General features: G+C 42.0%; 1 protein-coding gene across 13 annotated transcripts; it reads left to right on the top strand.

Moving 5' to 3' along the window:
• Positions 1 to 1,083: 1,083 nt before the first annotated feature.
• Positions 1,084 to 25,702, top strand: pwn (calcium-binding EGF-like domain-containing protein pawn). Of its 13 annotated transcripts, XM_018013209.2 has the most exons (11): positions 1,084 to 1,460; positions 2,671 to 2,834; positions 5,045 to 5,504; positions 19,231 to 21,189; positions 21,256 to 21,684; positions 21,812 to 21,975; positions 22,043 to 22,165; positions 22,225 to 22,899; positions 22,960 to 23,114; positions 23,178 to 23,319; positions 23,389 to 25,702. In XM_018013209.2, the coding sequence occupies exons 3-11, from the start codon at positions 5,288 to 5,290 to the stop codon at positions 23,587 to 23,589; spliced, it is 4,065 nt and encodes a 1,354-aa protein (XP_017868698.2). In that variant the 5' UTR covers positions 1,084 to 1,460; positions 2,671 to 2,834; positions 5,045 to 5,287; the 3' UTR covers positions 23,590 to 25,702. The 13 variants fall into 13 exon arrangements, with proteins under 13 accessions (XP_017868698.2, XP_089328414.1, XP_017868694.2 ...); XM_089472288.1 differs by having other exon boundaries at positions 1,084 to 1,430; positions 19,231 to 21,684; XM_018013205.2 differs by having other exon boundaries at positions 19,231 to 21,684.

Raw genomic sequence — 25,702 nt, 5'->3', positions numbered from 1 at the left:
CATTTTATAAATATACTATTTTGTTGTTTATTGAATTTTCTGTAATCCGAGTTTAATGAAATGCACACAATATTAATTTATATTCACACATTTATGTATGTACACATGTATGTATGTGGGTGAGTATATTTACAGTTGCACTTCCAGCTGGAAGTTTGCGTATTTCTCTCTCCTTGTTATTATTGGAAGCACATCTCAAATTCATAATCTCATATGTATGTGTGTGTATGTTACTGATCTCATTCCACACTAAAACTTCAATGGAAAGGGTAGAGTATGTAAAAACGTTGTAAGCATTAAAAGCGAAGGACCGCCCTATGCAAACACACACACACTTGCTGTACAATTCCGTTAGTCCCTCTTATATGAACTTGCTATTCCGTTATAATTATTGTGTTTGCGTATTTATGTATATACAATACAAAATTATGCAATCTCAATTATTGTAATTATTATACACACAAATTTTTTAAATGAGCTAAAACCCAATAATTAAATGAAAAAACAAAAAAGTTCATTGTGGCCTGAAGCAAGTCTCGAAGCTACGAGGAAAACACATGAATGTATTGGTTACATATTTGGACGAAAGCGAAATGTATTTAGATGCAATCCACCAATAATGTATTCGTCAGCAGCAATATTTCGGATTGACAATGAATAAAACTTATGATAAGACTTATAAAACAATTTTAATATCTAATTAACTAACTTTATTAGAAAAGCAAATTTATTTGGCATTGTATTTGTTGAACGTATGACAAATGCAATGTGTGCATACTTGTATAGGGCATCAAAGGTCTCGCCTATGCACAACAACTTCCCATTCCTTGTTTCCAGTTTTCATTTTCAATTGCTTAGCGGCCTTTGTCTTTGTGCACGCCTAATCTTGATCTCGTGCGTTTGCAATTTGCGCGGTAATTGTTGAGTACGCTGCTGATTGGAATTTAACTATTTCCCCCACGCCGTCTCTCCCACACACTCAACTAGAAGGCAGATGGGCGTAGAGAACATAGAGCAATTGAAGCCGGAGGCTTGTTAGCGGCGTTTGGGCAGATGGAAATTGGCAAATGCCAATCTGCAGTTGCCGCGATTAGTGGCTAATGTGCTGTTTAGGCCAATCTATTGGCAGTTACCTACAATTGAAGTGTACTGCCTTTTGCTTTTTACTTTTTTTTTGCCTTTTGCAGTTGGCTAATAATACTCGCAAGTGCAGCCGCTCAATTGGATATATTCGATAGGTTGGCACTTTCAATTGTTGTTGTCGTTGCGGCGAGAGTCAATGGCAGCGGGCGCTCGCTCAACTCACCACAGCAGCTTAAGAAACTCACTCAAAGAAATTGAAGTAACTCACCACAGGCCATGCTCAGTGTTGGCTGCATAATCGACATTCAGTATTCGTTGAGCCGCTTTGCGTAGAGCACCTGTTGACGGTAAATGTAGAAACGAGTCGAACACTTCGTGTAAGTGTATGCGTGTGTGTTTGTGTGCCTATGTGTGCGTTAATCTTAGAAAAGTGAATAACTAAAACGAGCTGCGTTTGCCGTTGTCGTTGACGTTGCCTTATAAATTAAAAATTGAAAGAAGAAGCAGACGCAAAAGGCAAAATGTAAACGGAATTCGAATGAATGATATTTGAGCGCCGTCGTTGCTATGTGTTCGTGTGTGTCTCTCTCGGTACCTGTGTGTGTATGAGTGTGTGTAGAAAAGCAAAAATACGGCAATAACAACAATAAGCAGACAAAAAACAAAACTTTCTTTTTTTGCGCTACCTTTTGCCACCATCTTAAACTGCGTCTTTGTTATTATTGTTGTTGTTGCAAATTACGTGGATTTCGCGCTGTGAAATTTGTTGCAAGCATATTTTTATAATTTGTTTTCGTGCACATCTTTTCACTCTTAATTAAAATAAATGCCGCTGCAGCCAACAGCATAACACAAGAAAACAAAACTAAAAACTAATAAAAACTAAACGTTGATTAAATATAATGACCTAACTGCAAGGGCAGATACCAAAGCTACTAATTAGCCTCTGCAACTTTGTTGTGGGTTGGCCAAGCCGGATGCCAGACGCGCGTTGTCTTTTTGAAATAAACTTCCAGTACGCTTCCAGGCAGCTCATTCACTAAACAAAAATGTCTGTAACCTGTCTTTTGCTCAATTGACCAGTTTATGCCGGTTGGCGCGGCCTACACATGTTGGCTATTTCCAATGGGATCGAGCACTAAATTGCCCCAGCACCAATTCCAATCCAATACCAGCTGCTCTTCCAGCGCCAGCTATGTACAGTTAGTTGTTCCATTTTGGCGACGTTGCGCTTTTGTGCCAATTTTGTTTTTGTTTTTGTTTTTTCTTTACAACACTGGCAGCTGCTTTACCCATTAACATTTGCATCTCCGTCTCCCTCGCTCTCTGCGGCTATCTTAGATTTTGTTTTTCGATAATTTTTTAAAGCTTTTGCTGCATTCCTTGCAGCCGCAAAACCACATTTTCGCATCCGTCTCTGCCGTTGGCTGTCAAACGAGCTTCATCTGGCCATCCCAACGTCCGTATCGTCCGCTCATCCGCTGCCCTCTCCTCTTGCTCTCGCGCTCTTTCTCTGTCATTCGCTGGATCGGCTATTATGTTTATAGAAATTTCAATTTGGTTGCCTTTTTGCCTGTTTATTTGCAGTTTTTGTTGTTTTTTTTCGGAGAAATTTGTTGTGTGCGCGAAATGTAATTGAAAATAACGTTCAATAGACAAGACATAAAGAAAAAAAAATTTAGAAACGTAAATAACGTAAATCCATCACAGAAAAACTGCTAATGCATTTGGGCTAATGATTGATATTTGAGGTAAGCTTTAACAATGGATAACGTGGAAAGTTGAAAGTATAAATTTAGTATACATATTTATGAATCTATGTATGTGGGTTAGTGCTCATCTTTTGTTTGGTATTCATAAGCCAAGGCCACACTGCTTTGGATCTGATTGATATTATTCCCGTTGATGGAATATATATTCGCTCTTATGCAATTCCAGTTTTTGTTCTCTCTAGTTATTGCATTTACCTTTTGTCTGCTTGCTTCTTCCATATATCAAAAGTTTCATCTTCTTCTTATTCATCATGATTGGAAATATTCCAGCTAATGGATACCTGGAATATATTCGCTCTTATGCAATTCCAGAGTTTTGTTTTTTTTTTTTACTTATTGCCTTTACCTTTTCTCTGCGTATTTCGTCCATATATCAACAACTTCGCTTCTTCTTCTTCATCGTCGCATGCAATATCCGAGGCTCAGCTGAAGTTACGCAACAGCGTCCCAAAAATCGCATGAGTCATTTAACTTGGGATGGCAGCCAACTAATTATGAGTCCAATGCAACACTTCCGTTCAAGACTTAAGCCGCATATCGAGACGCCAAGAAAGCCAACTCCATAAACGCCATCCGGACGGAGAATGTAAACAAGCGTGTGCTGCTCATGTTGACAGGCGCCTGCGTGGGCAGCTACAACAACTGTTGCCCATTTGGCGATCGCTCATTGGAAACAAAATGGAGTCGTTTAATGACAGCAATAGCAACAAAAACAACATCAACATCCACATCACGAGCAACAGCAACGCCTTTGCCTGCTGTCGTCATTGTTTGTTTTGATTGTTGTTGTTGCTGGGTGTTTGTGTCTGCTCTCGTTGTTATTAAAAGTAAAACTTTCTATTTCACTTGGAGCAGCCGAAAATTTCAAGGTTCGTCGTATGGAAAAACCTTACCAACTTCCTGCACTCAAAAACTGTTAACAACAACAACAAAATGAACATGTGCAGTCGATGATTTTTCATGACTCAACTTGGCGGCTTCCACAGCTTTGGCTCTTAATGGGCTGAACCCTTTTCATATGTGTAAAAGGGGTATATTGTTTGCAAGCTAATATTTGTAACTCTCGAGGGTGGATTAGATAACTTGGAAATAATATTAAAATAAATTAAATTAACTTTTAATTTATATATGTAATTATAATGATGATAATAATGACAATGATAATCCCGTTTTTGCTGACGAACTGCACAACAGGGTATACCATAGTCTGTCACTTTCTTCGCACTCTCGCTCATTTCGATTTTGGGTCTGGGTTCAGTTAAAAGTCGAAGTTAAACTTTTTTTTCTTGTTTTTTGTTTCTTTCGCTTTTGTTAGCTGTAAGCGTAATCGAGTTTTAAGTTTCCGTCGCGACTCAGAGAGCAACCTTTGCTCTACAATGCGCAGTGTCTCTACTTGTCTCCCTCTCTTTTTCCCTCTCTCTCTCTGTCTCTGAATGAGTGCTTTCACTTTCAGCTAAGGCTGCCTCGCAATTGTTTTTGGTTTTTGTGGTCGTTTTAACGATCGTTTGCTTTGCTTCTGATTAGACGCTAATCGACAATTGTAGGGCGTCACGTATACATTTTGTTGTTGTTGTTGTTGTTGCTTCTGTTACACTTATTGGGTAATACCAGCTTAAGCTTTGTAACCATTCTGATTTGCTAATATATTTGGTTTTCATTTATTTGGGTGCGAGATTGAGTTTCACTTTTCCTTTTGACACCTTTTAAAAGAGTGTGCTTAGACTTTCGCTCTTTGATTTTGGTTTTATTTTTTACATCAATCAAATTAGCATTTCAATCAGGGCGTTTCGTTGCAACAAACAGTTCACTGACAGCGACTATCACAGGCCCCACCTGCTATCGCTGACACGAGGTTATGTAAATGTGGCTTAGAAAGCCGCGGGGCAAGTAGTCGTGCCTTTGATCTGCTTATGTCTTGGGCAATTATGTGGCGTACTCTGATTTATTAGCGTAATTGTGCGGCATTTTGGCCCCTGCCTGACGTAATGTCTTTCTCTGGCGAGCCACTTAAATGGACAGTGCTCCCCATTAGACGCACAGAGATAGCTTATTTGTGGCCTGTGTTCTCACGATTCCAAGCGAGGGTCTAACAAAAGACTTAAGCCACAAACTTGCGCGGTAACGCTTTTTAAAAAATTTATCAACTGCCCAGAGCTAACAGAAACTTATTTCTTTCTTTCCTTTTGCAGTGCTTAATATGTAAATCCACAACCGAAAACAGAAGAAGGAAAGAAAGAATAGGAAGATGCCACGCCAAAGCTCCAAGCAGCCTCACAATATAAACTGACAAATACAAATCCAAAAAAGAAGAAAATATCGAAATTAACTATTCTTGACAACAGCTTAGAATAAAGAGAGGCTTTCTTTTATTGCCGCAAAACCAAAAAAGAAACAACAACAAAAAAAAAAAAAAAAAAACAATTTATGCAAAAATGCGACGAAAGCCACAGAACTTAACACAACGGACCAGTAGAAATGACAACAACAACAACAACAGTACCGAAAACGAGAAGCAGAAGCAGAAGAGGGAGACGAACAAGCCGCATAGAATACCAAGCCAACGACACATGTGGCACTTGTCAGCAGAGCTGCTGTCAATTTCTCTGCTGGTGCTGTCGCTGCTGTTGCTGTTCCACGTTCACACAGCGGGTAAGTCAAGAAGTCTTTAAAGCCGTTGCCACAAGGGTGTCTCCAGAGGAGTTTCACATGCGAATTTTGTATGTTTGCCGTAGACAATGTTGAGGCTTCTTTCAGTCAATAAGCTGAAAGGTGAGAAAATTTAAAACCGGGTAGCTTACGACTGATGGATAAAAAAACACTACTACTATAAGACATGTTTATTGCTGATTCAGAAGATTCAGTCATATTTTCGAATTCATTTTAATTGAGGAAAGAAAATTAAAACAAATTTGTTGTTAAAGAATTTTGATATATTTTCTTGTGCTTCATATAGATATCAAGCTGCAGGTTAATAATAAAATATATAGAGATCAGCTCCTAAATATCCTTCTCTTGTTTGCCATCAAATTTTTAGTATATGCATGTAAAAACATTTTATAGAAAAAAATATTTTGAAAACGAATTTTAATATTAAAACATTTTCTTATTAATCGAGATAAGTGTATATAGTTAGCACTTAACGAAGGGTTTACGTATTGGGTATGCTGCAGCACTATTTTCATATGTATAAACTAATATAAATGTAGCAAATCAGATCTCTACAGTTTGTATGTAAAACTTTGGAGATCTGGCTTTCATGGTCAGCATTACTCACGCAAATGCCACTTTCATCATCATCATTTTTGGCAATGCTCTTTTCTGCTCCTCCATTTATGGATAGTCTAAAATGTCTAGCATTTCTTTTCAATGTTTATTCTAAACAATTTTAAAGCCTTTTACCATTTTTTTTGTGCACTTTCTAGCGGAATTTCAATTTTCTAAATATTTTATCATAATTAAAGTCAGATCTTATTTTTTAACTTTCTTCAATGCTTCACAAGCTGCATTAAATTCCATGCCATGCCATTAGCCTAGCCAAGTGCCTGCCGCTAGCGAATGCCGCGTGCTGCGAACCTAATACACACATACACTAACACACAACTAACAAATGTAGTCGAGTGTGTGTATCTTTTCTTTTTAGAAAGCTCATGTTTGGTGCATAATTTATTGGGCGTTACTAAGAATGAATAGCTACATAAAGTAGATAACAAGATGCTCACATACCTATTCAGGTGCGAGCGTCGAGTACTTGAGCAGCACGCAGGTGTAGATGACTGACGGCTGGGCAGCCGGCAGAGTCACACCCGCAGTAGTCGTCTCAGTTGGCTTTGCCAAACCGAAAGCTATGCTAATTTGGGTTTCAAAAATAAAATACGGGCCTGACCCAAAAACAATGATCTGACATTTTTGAAGTTGATTTGCCACCTGTCTAGGCGTGACACACAAAAATGAAGACATTTTATAATTATATGGTATTCATGTGTGTCATTCGATGCGTCACTATATATGTATAGTATATTTAGCAATTGTGTAATATGCGTTTTATGCCGGATTCATGGTCTGGGCTTTGCCGCTGACAAAGTGCGTGACGCGCGTGAATTGCAGACACAATTAACGATTTTATTCATTTTAATAAATATGCAAGTCTTTCTCTATATACAGTTTGATAACACAATATAATGTGACATGCGTCAATAGCTGAATACGCAAGTAATTAAACAATAGTTGATTAGTATGCGAGGCAACTCAAATGCAGACAATGGGATAGTTATGCAATCGAATAGTTGTGCATTCGCTGGGCATTCAAGTCGTCGTAAGAGCCTAGAGGAATATGTTCTGCCGCACCTTTTCACAATTAGTTGGCCATAATAGGCTCCATGTTCCCAAGCATATTTATAGAAAGGGCATTAAAATAACACTATTCAGTTGTTTTTTCTCCTCTCTTTCAATTATAAATCAACACTCGCTGCGCCGTTAAGGCGTTGGTGCACCACATGCCCAACCACACGAGCAACGAGCCACACATGAGTCTCAGTGCCTGCCCGCTGAATCAATTAAAGCCAACTCGGCTTTACTGTTTACTGGGCCATTTAAATCAAACATGTTGGCATTTTCAAAGCAAATCTTTCATGCAGCTAATAAGCTTCATTAACATACGAGCTGAAGTCCATTCATTCAGTGTGTGCAGCGCAGCACAAAAGATTTACATAAACATGGAATAAACCGCTACATTCTGACGAATATTTAATGCTCTTAACTAGATAATTATCTAGCTATAATTGGGTATATAAGAATATAGTAAATAATGTAATAATAAATTTAAAAGGTTTTTCTTTATTTTAAAATTGTGTTTTTGAGCTATACAAGTTTTCAGAAAATTCCAAAAAAAAATATGGAAATGTAAAAAAAGGTATCTAATATTAAAAAAAAAAAAAACAAAATAAATTATGTTTATATATGTATATATTACTCTTCTGAACGTAGAAAGAATAATTGTAACATTTGAACAGCTCACCTTTTTTAATACCCATTTCTTAAAGTGTATTCAGAAAGGCGAAAAAATATTCCACGTTCAAGCTCACAGCTGAAGCTGCATTCTTCATGGCTCGCAGAACGAAAAAAAAAAAAAAACAAAAATTAGGTGAAGTGAAAATAATTTTACAGCAGCTTAATTAAAAAAAACAAAAAAATAATAATATTCTTCAAGCGTTGGCAGCCAATTGAGATTCTTGAGTAGCGGCCATGGCTTGGGCCATGGCGATGCTAGGCAACGGTAATAACGGCACTGGGGGCTTTCGACTGGTGAGCGCCAAAGAATTGAAATTCGTTTTGTGTGTGCATTGGAAAAGTGTCGTTCGACGAAGCGAGGCAATCGACAGCTAAAACAACAACATCAATAACAACGACAACAACAACAACAAGAGCAACATCATCAAGGTAACGACATTAGAAAGCGTGATGAGTTCGAATTTGTGTATGTATGTGCGTGCCTGCGCAGGTGTATGTCTGTGTGTGTGTGTGTGTACCAAAAATCTACGAAGAAAATCAAACAGTTAGCCGGCTGGATGAGTGCAATTCATCATGGGCTTCAATTTGATTCGCTTGATGAGAGTCGCATTGACAACAATAACCTGTTGCATTTAACACATACATATTTTATTCAAGTGTTTCTCTCTCTCTCTCTCTCTCGTGCTCTCATAGTCTTTGTCTCTCTGTTTCAGTTTCTGCTTAAATTTTCAGATTAGCTTCGCTCATTCCACACACTTTGCTCTTCACGTTGCGTTTTTTGGCACATTTTTCGGCTACATGGCCTACTTGCGCAAGTGAAAGATAGCTGAAGAGAGAGAGAGAGAAGAGTAAGAGAGGTACAGAGTTAACAAAAAAAGTTGTTACTTAGCCAGGGCCTGTGTATAGCTGTGTAAAGATGCCGCGATTCTCAAATCTGCCGCAAAGCTTCACGAATTTATGGCGCTGCTTTTTATTGGGTCAATCGGCAGGTTTCATTTGTTGCGCTGGTCGCGCCGGCGGCGGTGCTACTGCATTCTTGGTGGGCCATCACGATGCACGGCATGTTGACGCAATTAATTAAAGTTTTTTAGCTGAACAGGTGTGCTATCGCTGCAGCTGAAATATAAAGATTAATGACAGCTGGCTGGGTATACGCGATAGCAGCTGGATATCTTTGAATGCTTTAAAGCACTTTGTGAGCCAAGTCAAAGAGAAAAGACACGCGATCGCTTGCTGTGGTAAAAAATGATTAAAAATGTCAAAATTGTCTAAAATAAAAGGAATTTTGTTGAACGTGTTTCATCATAGACTTAAGTTATGTTAAAACAAGTAAGAAAGCTCCAGTCGAGACTGCTCGACTAGGAGATACCCTGAACCCTCCAAGCTGATATTCTAATCATTCCGCACTTCTTTGATGCACACATACATACACATGCATCCACACGCACGCATAAGCCTGCGCTCTGCTAACTGCGCAGTAAGCAGCGACTGCGCTTGGGCTGCGCTGCAGTGTGGGCACTATTATGAGAATTTATTTGTTGAATAACTTCTTTTGTAGACATACGATCTTAATGAAACTTTTAGAGCGTAATCATATGGTAAATATGTGTGCACATTTTAAAGCCCAAGTCTCTAGTACTTGAAATGCGTTTTTTACAAATTGGGGGAGAAGGGGACGTGGTATCCAAAATCTGTAAATTACAAAATCTTTGTATCGATTAACTTTATATACAACACAAGTTTGAAGACTCCAGGTCTAAAAATGTTCAAGTTAGGCTAAAAAAACAAAATCAATTTTTCGATTATTCTCGATAAAAAAGTTATCGGACGATTTATCGAAAAAATAAAGCAAACTCGTACTGCGTATGGTACACACGAGTACGCATGCAAATTTCAGCTCTCTAGCTCTTATAACTTCTGAGATCGACGCACTCATACGGACGGACGGACAGACGGACAGGGCTATATCGACTCAGCTCGTCGCCCTGATCAAGAATATATATACTTTGTGGGGTCTGCCATGCCTCCTTCTGCCCGTTACATACTTTTTCACAAAACCATTATACCCTGATTTCCCATTTTCAATGGGTTCAGGGTATAAAAAGAAGCAGCATATGTTTTCTAAACAACATAAGAAAAGATTTCAGATTGGGAAATGAAGATGTGTTAAATGTCGTAGTTTGGGCTACCGGATAGCTTTTAGTCAGGAAGTCTCTATAAAGGCACTCCATCTCTCATAGAGCATTCCTTTTGATAGATGATCATTTATACTTCATTTTAAAATGCCTTCTTCTCTCTCTCTCTCTCTCTCTCTCTCTCTCTCTTTATACCTCTTTCGCTCACTCTTTCTAACTCTCTCTCTCACTCCTTTTCACTCACTCTCTATATCTGCCTTGCTCTCTGTTTACATCTATCTCTCTCTTTCTCTTTCTCGTTCTCTTTCACTTAATTTCTACCTCTCTCATTTTTTGTCCTCTACGCCGCCTTATAATTTTATTTAACTCTCCCAACTGGCCGTATTTTATTTTATTAAACATAATGGTCATTTCAATTTCATGCCAATGATGATATCAGTCCAAAAGCGAGAGAATTTTTGTTTATGCGTTTGCGCCCAGCTCCAATTAAGTTAAACGTTTCTCCACCCTTTTCATTCAATTAGAGTCGATGCTGTGCAAACGGAATCGGAATTCGAATCCGAATCGTATCAATAACTGCATGCGCGCATACAACTACAACTTTCCCTTTCCCATGCATGCTGGAGACAGCTCAGGCGGCAGAGACAGAGAAAGACAGAGACAGCAGCAGCAGCCCCTTCTCTCCCTTGTCTGTCCGAAATTCTACAATGAAATTCGGCACAACGAAAGTTGTTGGCGCGTATAACCATAAACACACACTCGCACACACACACACTCTGACACACACCCATATAGCAGCGAGCCCGAACCCACAATTTATCTTGATTTCGTTTGGTCAAGTTCCTTCTTGGCCCTGGCCATGGTAAACATTTGTCCCGCGGCGCTCGGCGACATTTGAGGCTGCACAAAGGCGGCGAAAATCGAAGACGTTGCCAGGCGGCGAGGTGGGGTAACGGGCGTGTAACGTTCACCTTTGCGCTTGATGAAGCTGCAGCACAGGTAGACGGAATACATATGTATGTACATTGCGTGCGTGTGTCTGTGTGAAGATTGAATGTTAATCAATGAATACATTCGCCGACTGCAAATTATCTGTGAACCGGTTCTGTTCGGTATTTCTCCCCCTCTCTTTGATTATTTTGTAAGATGCTACTTCGGTTTGGACTTCATTTACATATATGCGTAAATTTGGATTTGAAATGAAATCATGCTGAAAAGGCTTTCTTTTGCCAAAACTAGAAGCATGTAAGTTTGCTGCTTTGAACAAAAGACTTAAGCAACGAACTTGCTCCCGCTACACTAATTAAGCAAATCAACAAAAGAACTTGTTTGCTGCTGATATTCTTTGTGAAATAAACAAAAGACTTAGGCAACAAACTTGCTCTCAGTCAACATTCTTTGATGAATAAGCAAAAGACTTGGTCAGCCAACATGCAGCTGGCTATGTTCTGAAAAAGAAAAACATGTCAATACGCCCGGCCGAAGACTTAGGCAACGAACTTGCTTTTACCAAGCAACCGCGATAAATCAACAAAAACAAAACAAAACTTCAACAACGAACTTGCCATTGCCTTGCATACTGTGCATCCATGTCTTTACACTTTCTTATCTGCACGTTGCGTAGGCGTGGCACCTGCTGCGCCCATTGCCTGGACTACCGAAGGCCCGTAGACCACAATTAGCCCAATTGGTTGACTTCTCAGCAGCGTTGCTGACACATAAAACTGCGTTTGTAAAACTTGAAATAGAATGCCGTTAAATGCGTTAGGCCAGACATGCGCACACACACACATACACACACACCGACACACACAGTCAGCAGTTGGCGCGCAGTTAGAAATAGCCTAATAAAAAGCTGTTTGACTGACTGCTCTGTCGCTGGCCGGTTCTGTGGGCCATTTGTAAAACGTAAACGCTTTTTTTTTCTTTTAACTTTTCGTATGATAGCACACACACATATACAGATATTCACACATATACACATTGCTTTTGAACTTGTCACACGCCATTGAGAGTCGCCCGTTTGTCCATATTGGACGCAACTTGTTCCGTTTTTCTCGGGGCACGTTGACACAGTTTCGCTGCGAGTGAGCAGAGCAGGAGAGTAAAAACTAGACAGAGAGAGAGAGAGAGAGAGAGAGTGGGAGGGAGAGGGAGATATAGCGCCGTGCAAAAACCGCTTTTCAATCAATAAATTTTACGTTCTTTTAGCATTGAACTTGGCTGCGACAAGACTTGATTTAACACAACTCAAATCAACTAGAGTTGGCTTTTTATGTTGGCCAACACAATTTGCGGCAAGTTGCGGATTTGCTTGTGGCCAAAGGGGCCTCTGTAACGCTGAGCTGAGCTGATATCGGCGTGTGTCTGTGTGTGTGTGTGTGTTTGTGTGCCCATTCTATGCCCCATTTTTGTAAACAGCATTTAATCAGCTTTAATTGTTCAATTAGTGAAGCGTATATGGAGCGCAGTCAACTGTTTATTGTTGTGCAAGAGCTTAGAAGAGCTCACAGTTCTCGAGCAGTGTATTCAAGCAGCAGAGCGATTTTATTCTGCAGTTTAGTGAACTCCAGCTGCCGCCGCCCTTCGCTGCAATGGCAACTATGCGCCTTGCGTGTTCCTCTGAAAAGCAAATATTGCAACTATTTCTAGAGTCGAGTCGAGGCTGAGAGATAGCGATCTACAACTAAATTGCAGCTAGTTCAATTTACAAGCACAAAACCCTGTTGCTGCTGGCCCGAGCCACTTAGCTGCCTTCTGGGCTGGCATTTGCTGCTTATTAGTGGATGCTTTGTTTTATGCTGGAATCTGTTATAGTTACTCGCAGGCAGTTCGGTCTTAGCTGGGCTTTAATTATAAATAGCAGACAATTAGGCTGTTAAGTGTATCTATTATTTAGGCAGTGGTCAATGCTACGGCTCCGCTTGTGGATATCCGCAACTTTCCACACACACACACACATATACAGAGAGTGAGAGGGAGATAGCTATAGTAGCCAACAGAGCGCGCAAAGCTAGGGCTAATAAATTTATTTTGGCTTAGACAGGCCCCAGTTGCAGCCAGCCGAGCAATCCCGATTGCAACCGGCTCAAAGCTAAGCTACTGCTGAGGCTGAGGCTGTGGCTGCAGTCGCAGTCGTAGCCAGAGTTGGCGTCTCAGACCTTGATTAAGGTCATTCGCTTGTGCGCTAACACAATGGCCGCCGCGTTGCCTTTGGCTCGAACTCCATTTGCAGCCAGCCTGCAAAATTAACATATCTAATTGCATGACACGCGCGGCAAATGCTGAAAAAAACCAAATAAACTAAAGTAAGAAAAACCCAACCAAAAGAGAAAAACAATTTTGTTTGACATACCTCACGGCTTGGCCCCTTGCTCAGGTACATCAAATATATGGCCAGTGTCAAATGACTGCAACGAAATTCCTCAATTTCACTACAGATGAAAAAGGAACAAAGTTGTCTTTCTTTCTCTTTCCCTCTGTATGTCCATCGCTGTGTGTTTGCTGAGCCGCATCATTGTCGTCACTTGTTAATTGCAGCGCATTTGTTTGAAATTTTTCTAGACAGCGCGACAACAGGCCTCACTTGCAGGTTCTGAAGACTATATGATATATGAAAATGTAGAGATAAGCTGATGCTCTCTATCATTTTTGCAGCTTAAATATTTTAGCAGATCTATTTATAGCTATATATAGCTAGAGCTTGCCTCATACTACATATTAGATCTTGAACCTTTATGCTTTCTGTGTTATAATAGATGGAAGAGATACATATTTGCATACACATTTTTAATGTTAGCTTTCTTGCCTAAGTTAAAGAGAAGTTATGTTAGTTTTCCTTCAGAGTTATAACCTTCTTCTAGTTTTTTTTTTTTTTAATTACATAACTCTTTCAGCTGATTAGTAACTTTATACTTACTTACTTTTTAGCTACCTTCTTTACACTTGTAAACAAACTCCGTAAAAACTAAAACACTCGCCGCACTTCACACCCCTACAGGGTATACAAGAAATACCACGCTTGATTGCACAAGTGATGCCAAACAGAATTTGTTTGGGCTGCTAATGAATACCTTGCCGGTGTCGGTGCCGGTGCAAGTCCAAGGCCTTCTGCCAGCATGACTGCTGCGAAAAAGAAAAAACAAATAGAAGGGGCCATAGGAGAAGCAAAAAGAAAAGAAAAATAAAATATTTATTACACAAACTTTCTTTGCGGTGGTCATAAACAGCAACATTTGTTTGGTTTTGCTGTGGTTTTTATAGCAACGCCCACTGGAGTCTGTGCGGCAAGCATTTGTCTGAATCAATTAGCATTAAATCAAACTATTTTTATTGCTAGCTTTTTGAGTTGAGGGCTGCATTCGGGAACAACACGCCCCGCCTGTCCGTCTGTCCCTCTGATTGTCTGTCTATAAAAACTATGGCGATATATCAAATGTAAGCGACGTGCCACGATAGCCCAGCTAATATCTTTAGCGTACAAGTCGAGGCGTTGCCCACAAGTTCTTTGACTCTCCGGCTGGGCATTTGTGTGTGTGTGTGTGTGCAACGAGCCAAGTTGAACGAACGTGAGCTACGACTGAAGCCACAGGGCAAGGCGGCGATTCAGATGGTCTTAGCATCTTAAAAAGAAATCTTACGGAAAGCCAGACGTAAGCTCGAGTTCGTTTTTATTTTGATTTAGAAAAGACTTTTATGAGACGTTTGAAAGATTAAATTGTGGTAGCTGAAAAAATGTGAAATGTAAAGGCTAAGCCCTGAGCCAATTGGAGAAGTGAGTTAAGAGTAGTATTCAGATATGAATGCTGTAATAGTGAGATAACAAAACACTATCAATACTTTCCAATTAAAAGAGTTTCTTAGATATTGTCAGGGGAGTACCGTTATTCTAAAGAAGGCCTTGACAAATAGGTTTGTTGCGGTTTTGAAAGTAAAACAAAAGCCATATTTAATAATAGAAATCAAGCATAATAAATAACACACGTAAGGGCTTAAATCAAGTAGAAAGTTGACCAAAATCGATATGAAATATGAAACAATTTGTATTTTGAGCTGGCTTCAGTTACTATTGTGTAAAATAGAGTTGTAAATATTAAAATTTACATTATATTTGCTATAAATTGTGTGGAGGGAAAGTAAATTTAGAATTGTAATCAAAAGTTTGAGGCAATTTTTGGCTTTGAGATAGAGTTGAGATTCAAGCCGACTTGTGGTTTCAAATTTCTTTTTGCTGAGTTTTCAAGCTTTGGGTGCAGTAAATATTTATAGCTCATACCATTTTCTGTTTTCCAGACCACAAAGCTTACAGTAGATAAATCATCACAGATGATCGATACACAGTATGTGATATATCAGATTTTGGATATCTATCGACTTCCTAATTAGAAAACATGTATTTCAAAGAGTTGAGATTTATGCGTTGGCAAATAGAGATAGACAGTTAGATAAAGGTAACTATAGAATATGATTTTATATGCCATTATTACGCTCTGAAAAATTAAGTAAGATAGTCCAACTAGACTAAAAGTTATGCAACATTTACGTTCCATAATCAAGCCCAAGCAAGATCATGCAGTGCGTGCCTATGTGTTACATACATACATACATGTGTATGTTATTTGTAATGTATGTATAAGAATACAATGATAGACTAGAAGATTTTCATAGAGCACTGAATATATTCTAGTCGGACAGTCTTGGCACTGCTAAAATATTTATTTTCAGGGAAGTCTTATATTTTCGTTTGCATTTATTGTATTTCCATAAATATATATTCGCATTCCCAGCTAAGTTAATTTTTAATAATTTATAAGATCTGCTTAAATTGAATGAAATTTCAATGTGAATGAAATATTTAATAGGCAATCAACATACATTAAATGCGCCAAATTGGCGTCATTATTATGCCACCTTCTCCATTATTTGCTAGTTACATAATAGCTGAAAATGTGAGCTGAAATATGACATGCAATGTTATTTGGCTAGGCTAACAGCTGCCAAAGTGCCTAATGTGTCCGACTGTCTGACTGGCTGGCTTGGTTCAGCTTGGCGCACATGTCGTATGCGTAATGCTTGCGTACGTGCGTTAAATATCGAAATATGAAATTGCTGCATTTCATAAGCGCTGCAAATGTAATTATTGTCGCTAGCTTTAATTTTCTTTCATTTTTGGGCTAGAGGCTTATACTTGTGCCAGGTACTGTATCTATGCTGTTTTGGCCAAGTTGTGAAATAGTTTTGCTGTCGTTGTTTTTCTGTCAGTTCGAAGCAGCTGAAATAGAAAGTGATTGCTGCCTGTTGTCAGCAATTTGGAGGCGCTGAAATTGCCAATTGCTTTGTCGTGTAGCATGCATGTGTGTGAGTGTGTGTGTGAGCGAGTGAGCGACTGAGCGAGTGTGTGTGGGCTGCAATTCAGTCGAGACTGAAAACCAGTCCTGTCTGCCCTGCTGCCGTCTTCTAGCCTTGCAGTAACTGAGTCGTGGGCTCAAGTAGCGTTTAAATTAATGTAGGCAAGCGCTGGAACTAATGACTCTCTTGTCTTGTCGAAGTTGTCAACGTTGTTGTAGTTGTAGTTGTCGTTGTCGTTATTGCTGGCTCTTGGTGCATTGAACTCTGCGAGACATGTCAGACCGTGCCATATAGCCAGTTGGGAGTTGGCTGCCCAAAAAGATAGTTAATTAGAGCTTTTACTTTCGTTGTCCGTGAAAGTGTGTGGCATGCCACAGATTCAATTTGGTAAATTGTGCTGCAGTTGCTGTTCCCCTTTAGCGTTGTCTCTGCTCGACTGACTTAATGGCCCGCGGCAAGATTTTCATTTTGGCCAGACACTTTTACCCCGCTACCAATTCAATTTTCGTATCAATAATAGCGCAAAAATCAAATGAGAAAAAAGTGAAGTTGAAAAACAGGTGGGAAAATCATATTTATTTTGTTTTCTTTTGATGATTATTTCGCAAAAGGAAAGTGAAAATGCGATCAAGACATTTTTGCGGCTTTGTTTGTTCGGTATTTTGTATTTGATATTTGGTATTTGGAATTTAAAAAGGAAGCGCTAATTATATCAAAGCCGCATTTCGTAGAAAGTAAAACAAATAATATTTGTAGTTATCAATCCGCGTGTTTCGCATTGTTGCGCCTTTGCTTTGGTGAAAGTAAAAACTGTGCCAAAATGTTGATCGAAAAGGAGGAGAAATACATATTAAAAAAAAACCGCTTAGCAATTGGGTTAAGCTCAATAACTAAACGTGTTTTATTTATGCCTCGTCTTCTTCTTCTGCTGTTGTTGCTCGTGTGAATTATGTGCGCCGTGGCATAAACTCGAAAATATTATTAAACTGGTTGCTCGAGGCACCCGGCACCCACTTGGGCAGACCTTAGAGTCGAGCTTGCATCGCGCTAATATGTCAGCGGCAAAAAGCACTTGCCCCAGCCAACTGTCTAACTGTCTATCCATCTGTCCGCCTGTCCATCCGTGTGTCTGTCTGCCACACATGCACTTGACACCGCTTCGCTTTCGGAGGCTGCGCTCTCAGTGCCTGGGGCGAGTCAACGATCGCAGCAGCAGCAACACATAAATCACAGCCAAAGCAAAGAAAGTAACCAGATTTATAGCACTCGGATGCCTAAGACTCTTGAAAATTGTTGTAACATTATATTGAATGCTTGGCGGGTGGTGTTAAAAGCCACACACAGACACTCATATTCCATTACTCACTCGCTCTCTCTCTGTCTTTCCTTCTCTCTGTTCTTGTCGAATCGAGCTCAAGTCAGTTCATTTGAGTCAAAGCTCAGCAGGTGTCGATTTCTAAAGGGTTTGTTTAGGCTCATAATCGCCCCAAAAAAGAAAGCACTTTAAAGTTTGAAAAGAATAGAAATCCACCTGTCTCAGTCTGCATTAGATAGAAATTTGTATAGCAATTAAAAATTTTGTTGAATTATATTTGAAGTTTTTATAGCTCAGAAACTAGTTATAGATTGCAATTAAAATTTAATTTTTTTTTAGCAAATTTTAAGGTTAATAATTGCTTGCATTTCTCTTTCAATTTCATACGCTTTGATAGAATTGCAAAAAAAAAAAAAAAAAAGGAATTTTAGTTGTTATGTTTAACAATTATCTAAATAATATTAATGAGAGCTCCGACTAATTTTTATAGCAAGAAGAAATAGCTCAAGTTAGATTTAATGCCGAAAAATAGAGGAAAGTTCTTGATATTGTTCTCTAATTCTTTCTTATTCTCTTACTTCTTTGGCTATAAGGCTATAATATCTACATATATCAAATCTCTCGCCACAACAATTCCTGATTAGTAAAAAGTAAAACTGAACTTCAACAGCAATTTTGCAGAATGTATTCATTGATTTATTGTGCAGACTAGCGCAACCCCCAGAGATATATCTCTATATATATACACACATATAGGCCTGCCCATCTCTGATAAGTAGCGCAGCGAGTATATTTTACCAGCCATACAAATGGCAGTCGTAAATATGTTGGCATCTTTTCAACGCTTCACGTAGCAATTTGTGAAATTCTCGTCTTGCCAGTGCAATTGTGCCTGCTTGGCAGGAGGCGTGGCCAAAGGGGGCGCCTTGGTAATAAGTAATATGACTGCCACAAACTGTGACAGATGAGCGTCTGACTGCTGCAAGACATCTGTTTGCCCAGCCTTGGCTTGCCAAAAGGCGAAACCCGTAATTTCAGATGTTGGCAGGCGTATATGATTTAGATATACATATAAGTATATACCTACATATATAGTATGCATATATGGCTGGCTACAGCAAACAATTACACTGCGAGAGTGAAAAGAAGAACAAAAGACTGAAGACACAAACTTGACATCGAAAATAAATGATGCCTGCCAGCCGAGGCTGAGACTCGGAGACTGAGACTGAGACACTGAGACTTTGAGACTACAACTGAAACTGAAATCTCTCTCTCAAAGTTGGTTTCGAATTTCTAAGAAATGCAAATGTGCATCACATCGGCATCCACAATGACAATGACAAAGACAAAGCACAGGGCAGGTGCCGCAATTGTTGTTGTTGTTGGGGCGTACCTGAAAAGTGAAACCCGCTGTCGCTTTTGTTTTGGCAGCCGCCACATGTGCCGTTGCAGCTGCACCAGATTCTCTGCACTGCAATAAATAATTAGTGAAACTGAAGCTTTGGCATCTCAAGAATTTCACCAGCTCTAATTGCACCACTTCCCCTCTCTCTTACTCTCCTTGCAGCTGCCCAGCACAATGTCATCTCGCAGATCTCGCCCAAGTCCAGCAGCCATAATTCTGACGCTCGCTTGAGCATTGAGAGCACCATGACGGACACGAACAGCATCCCGGAGAGCGTACACTCAGAGCCGCTGAATGAGAGTGAGACGCGTGCGCGTGTGGAGCGTTCGGCCTCACCCATACTGCACGAGCCGCAGCAGCAGCAACAGCATCCCAATGATATCAGCTATGGCAACGATGGCGAGAAGGACGTCTCAGCGGGCCGTTACTTTCACTATAACATCAAGCCGACGGGCACGTACGATCAGCAGGAGGAGCACGAGCAGCAGCAGCCAGAGCGCACACATCGCATGCGAGCGGGCAAGACACTAAGTGGCAGCAGCAGCAGCTCCATTGGCAGCAGCTCGAGCGAGCAGCCTTTTTTAGTGCAAAGGGGGCTGCGACAGACTACGTCGGGGTCCCCTATCAGCCCGAGTCCGAGCAGTATTGCCAGCTCGACAGCCAGTGCGACTCAAACGCCGCATAATCCACGCCAAAACGGCAATCCGGACATCCAGGACATCATCACGGGCATTGTGAAGCTGCTCAACGGCAACGTCAATGTGCACGCCAATACACAAGGTGTGCGGCGACCTTCGGCAAGCCGTATCAATAATCGTGGACCGCCGCGCATATCCGAGGTGCAGCCCTTGCCGCTGGACTACGAGGCACAGAAGCCAGGCACTTCGATGCGACCGCCTCCCTATCCCTTCGATCGACCCGACCGTCCGTTTATTACGGGCGTGCCCATTCCGGAACAGATTGTTCCTGTGCGTCCGGGCTTCGTGAGCAATCGGCCGCCCTGGTATCGCAACAAGCCACGCCCACCAATCACAACGAGCGTCAATGGGAGTCGACGTCCGCTGCCGCAGTATCAGCCAATGCCTCAGCAGTTGCCCGCACGTCCCGCCGAACCGGAGCCAATGCATCAGCAAGAGGATGTGAAGCAGCAGCAGCAGCCAGAGCCAACTGGTGACCATCTAGACGCTGTGCCGCCCACAGACACCACCTACGACTCGGAGTTCTCCAACGAAGATGCCAATGCGCAGTACATCGAAGTCTCTGACCAGGACACCGAAGCTGGCGGCGAGATCGAAGATGAGCTGATGCCACCCGCCGAGCCCTCACCTACAACGCCAACCAAAGAACAGGTGATCAAAAAGAAGCACAAGCCCAAGCCGGTGAAGAAGCCGCACGAGGAGCATGATGGCTACACCACCATCATTGAGACCAGCTCCGTGGTGAACACCGTGATGGGCATGTCGTCGAGCTATGTGCCCATGTCCATGGATAGCGCTGCAGATGCTAGCCACGATCTTGATCCCTCCACGGAGGAGGTCATCTTTATGACAGCCAATCGCACGCCGGGACTGGAAGCCAGCACCTCATCCGCTACGAGCAGCATTCAGACTGTACCTCTGAGCGAGCAGGTTGCCTCGGATACCATTGCTCCGACAACCAAATCACCTATGACCACCTCTACATCCACCACCACCACCAGTACTAGCTCCACTACCACCACCTCAACTACTACCACAACCACCTCGACTACCTCAACCACCTCAACCACCACTGAAAAGGCGCCCATTGATAATGGCCCAACGCCCGCTCCCGCCACTCCGGCCGCTCCCTACCATCCCCGACCCGGCATTGTGTTGGACGATCCCGAATTCAAGCCCGGTGGCCGGCCACGCCCAGCCGCTCAACGGCCCACAGCTCCGCAGCAGCCCATACAGCCAACGCGCCAGCATCTGCCGCCCGGCTATGGCGAGATCTTTGACGTCACTCTGTCGGCTATCCAAGGTCCGGGTCCCAAGGGCAGCGGCTCCCAGCAGACGATCAACATTAAGCCGTACGGCAGCTATGGCGGAGGGCCAGCCGGTGGCGGAGGAGCACAGGCGGACATCATTGTGTCAGCATCAGGTGACGAGGGCTTCGTCTCAATCGATGGCAAACGAACTTACATCAATCTATTTGGTGATCCCACAGATCCGCCCGCAGGCGCTACGACACCGGCGACACGTCTGCCCCAATTGCCAGGCGCAGCAGGCAGCAGTGGTGGTGCAGGAGGTGGTGGTTCGAAGGGTGGTGCAACTGTGCCGAATCACGGTGTCACGCAGAGCAGCAATGGCTATGCGGTCCCGGAAACGGAAGTCGTCGAACTGCAGTCCCAATCAGGCACAAGTCCGGCACATGGACCGGCACATGGACATGGACAGGGACAGGGACAGACGGCCAGTAAGGTGCCAGCATCAACGACACATGCGGGACCCACGCGACCACACTACCGCCAACGACCCACACCACCGCCCGTACGCATCGACACCTGCATCGTGGGCGACGACACCACCTGTGATCAGGCGCAACACGAGCGCTGCAAAACGGACAACGGCGTGTCCAGCTGTCACTGTAGACCAGGTGAGTCAAGGAAACTGTAAGAGATTAGAGAGATCATATTCGACTATTTATATATAAGAGTAGACTTTGTAGTAGAGATTAGAGAATCCTCTGTCAAGTTCCATTCTAAACATTCATCCACTTCTAGGCTATTCGCGCCGCAAGCATCGCGAGCCCTGCCGCCGCGTCATCTCCTTCCATCTGGGCATGCGCGTGGATCGCATCTATGAGCATCGCATTGTGTGGGACAACAAACTTCTGGATCTCAACAGCGAGCCGTATGGCCAGCTGAGCTACGAAGCTGTGCGTGCAGTAAGTAGAGCAGAATAAATATTCCCAGAGAATCAAGAAAAAGCCCTAATCTAATCACCCTTTACAGCTGGACTCTGCCATGTCTATGACACCCTATTCGGATGAGTTTATGGAGGCCAAGGTGAATAACATCTACAGAGGCGATCCCAATCTGGGCGGCAGTGGCGTCTATGTGAATCTGACATTGAAGGTGAGTGAAATCAATGAGTCAGGTCTTAAAATTTACTAACTTTCGCTCCTCCCTTTAAGCTGGACGAGAGCGTGGAAACGTTGCGTCCCAATCTGCGCAGCGATGTGCAGAAGCATCTCTTGGGTGTGCTGCATCGCCGCAACAACAACATCGGCAACTCGGTGCTATATGTGAGCTCTCCGGAGGGCGCCGTCTCGGCGCTGCACGATGTGGACGAATGCCAGTCGGCGGAACTGAACGATTGCCATGAGAGCGCCACGTGCAGCAACAGCTGGGGCAGCTTCCAGTGTGCCTGTGCACCGGGTCTGCGCGATCCCTGGGCCGATCAGCCACTGCGTGCGGGCCGGGAGTGTCAGGCCTGTCCGGATGGCTATTGCAATAACCATGGAGTCTGCAGCTACAACGAGGAAGGCGCCCAGAGTTGCGCCTGCGATTCAAGTCACTACGGCGCACAGTGCGAGATCGACGGCGAGGTGCTGGGCGTGGCCATAGGCGCCTCTGTGGCGGCCGTGATCATCATTGTGCTGACTCTGGTGTGCCTCATCATGTGGTCACGTCGCTGGCAGCGCGAGCAAAAGAATGCGATGGGCTCGCCGGTGTTTGGCTACATGAATACGGCTCCATTGAAATCGGCGGGCTTGCCACAAGCGGGCTATCAGGTGACTCTCGAGGATCGCATGCGCTGGGCACAGATTGCCGATGTCATGGCACAGACGAATCATTACGGAGTGAGTGTTAGTTACAGAGAGCCCCAAATATATTGTATATAAATCTAATCGAAATACGCTTTTTAGGCGGAACCCATTGGACCCACACGGCCATCGTCGGCCATGTTTGCGTACCCCAATCTGGGTGCCATGGGCATGGGCACCATCGGTGGAATGTCGCTGCAGAGCACCATGCAAATGCATCCAAGCGCCAGCCTGGCGCCGCCAGTGCCATTGCCCAGGTGAATATACACAAATATATGTGAAATTAATTTATTGCTAACTGATTTTGGTATTCTTACTAGAAGACTCGGCCTGGGAGCGCGTGCGAATGGCATGCGCGCACTGGAGAACTCCAGCTCCAGTGAGGAGGAGGATCGCGCCGATCTGCTGGGTCGCAATTTCCAAGTGCCACGCCCAAAGAGTCGCAGCAATGGCAGCATAGCGGTAGGTGTACAACATCAACATCTCAGCCATGTCAGATCTCTCATTTATTGTTCTTTTTATTTGATGTAGAACCAGTCGGGCATCTACTACGATGTGGACTATGAGCCTTCGGGCAATGGCATTGGCAACACCAGCGTCGATCATCTTTATGGCTCACAGAATCAGTCTGTGACGCACTCGTCAGGCAACTCTCACATACCCGGCCCCCAGGGCATACCCATGAGCACGTACACCTCGGGCCGTGCGCCCAGCAGTTACTACATGAAGTAGAGTCCCTGCCCCCCTCCAGCACTGCCCTGTCCCCCAGCCCTAGTTCTAGCAAAAAACCTGTAAATATGCAATTTAGCAGTAGTTTAGCTTAGGTCCAACTGCCTAAAACACTTTTCCACTGCAGTCCAAGAGAGGAGGAAGAGAAGTCCATGACTGCAGCTGAGACGCGTTTTTGTGCAATAAGCAAGAAGACTTAGTTTACAATACATATGTATACATCACATATACACTGCGCGTCATCAGGTTAGCGCCCCCCTTTACACTCAACCTCAAAGCTAAATAAAATCTAAACTATCAGAGCTCCATCTTTGAAATTTTTTTTCATTATACTCCATTTATTTATCTTTAAAATACAAAAAGAATGGCTACTGTAACAATAGGGATTATTTTTTAATATTTTTTTTTGTAAAATGTACAAAAAACATGTAACAAAAATTTGGTCATCAGATTAGCGCCCCCTGCGCTAAATTCAATTTATTTAAGTTAATGACCAAAAATAACACCGTATTTTAAGCTATTATTATTTTTAAGTAATATTAGTAGTACGTAGTGCCGTTTTTTGTTTGAAACTACTTCAAAAATTCGATTAGGAGTGGAATTATAAAGTTGTTCAATATTATTCAAGGATATGGTTGGCCAAACGTGTTCAGTACCTTCGATTAACTCTGTCTTTGCACTATAATGCTTTCCGGACTCATATACTTCCTGACCAACCATCCCCAGACGTTTCCAATGATATTAAGGTCGAGTGAGTATGGTGGCCACTCCATGAGATCAATTTTTTGGCCCTGAATCCAGGACTTCAGGGATTTGGATTTGGATTTGGAGCATTATCATGCTGGGAAATCTAATGCCGGTTTTCAGACAGGTTATAGAAATGCGGAACAGTAGTTTTAAACACGGTGTTATAGTCCTATGCGTTCATGCGCGATATCAAAAATTGGAGCTTACAAGCGCTGTAGTAAGATATTGCACCCTACATCAATGCCACACCACCCCCCCGCCGCAACGGCTTGGAAACCGTTCCAAATTATGTTCTTTTATGAGTAAGTCATGGATATAATAAATTTAGCCATCAGTTCCTTCCAAATTAAATTTTTCTCATCAGAAAAGCCAACATGCTGCCATTGGGTAGACCACGTCATGTTCGCCCGGCCAAAATTAATGCGTATTTCTTTTCTTAGCATATCGACTGGTGTCTTTTTTTTTACATTCTGTTTCTTTAGGTAATTAACTTTCCTTATTGCTCTTTGGACCGTTGATAAGCTCGTCTTAACACCGATTTTATCCCTAATCTTGGTGGTCGATTCATGGGAATTCGAAGCTTCCCGAACTAATGCTCTTCTATTTCCTTCTGAAATCGCTTGATTATTGCCGCTTATATAGTTTTTTCCATAGTTTTCCCTATTTGTAAGAAAATTGCCACTTAGTTTTCTGTTTTTTCCTGTTTTTTCAGCAATTTTATGGTTGCATAGTCTAGATTCAAAGTATGCCTCAATCTTTGATTTTCAACCAAAGATAAAACTGTTTCTTTACCCATACTATAAATATATTGAATGCTTTGAGCTCCACACAAAATTTGGTGAGTGTAATTGCCAAAATAAGCAAGATAATTACAAATGCATTTGGGGGCGCTAATCTGATGACGCAAAATAAGTGCACACATTTTTTGCGAAAATAGAAAAGAATAGAAAATAAAACATAACGGGTTTTCACTCGCGCTTTTTTTTGGTATGAGAGACATCTCATATGATGATAATGAAATAAAAAAAAAAAACAAGAAGTTGCGTGCAATAGGCAAAGAGAAAAACGTAAAAGAAAATGAGTGTAAGGGGGGGCGCTAACCTGATGACGCGAAGTGTATGTATATCAGATAGTAACGTAAATTTAAATGCAATGTTAACGATCACTAATCATTAATTTTAACCTAAAATTAAATCTTTAATTTATTCTTCTATCCCTAGTTCTAAATGCAGTTCTATGAAAACTTAGCCGAAAGTCAATTTTAAATCAATCGAGCACTAGTATTTACCAATTTGATGTACTTATGTATTTAGATTTAAAGTGTGAATGTAAATATGAATCAATAAAGAGATAATAATAGTAATAATAA

The sequence above is a fragment of the Drosophila arizonae genome, chromosome 5 (assembly GCF_054131065.1).
Source record: "Drosophila arizonae isolate 15081-1271.41 chromosome 5, UAZ_ARI_1.0, whole genome shotgun sequence".
Taxonomy (NCBI): domain Eukaryota; kingdom Metazoa; phylum Arthropoda; class Insecta; order Diptera; family Drosophilidae; genus Drosophila; species Drosophila arizonae.
The sequence above is the reverse complement of the archived record's forward strand: the minus strand, read 5'-3'. Positions and strand labels throughout refer to the sequence as shown.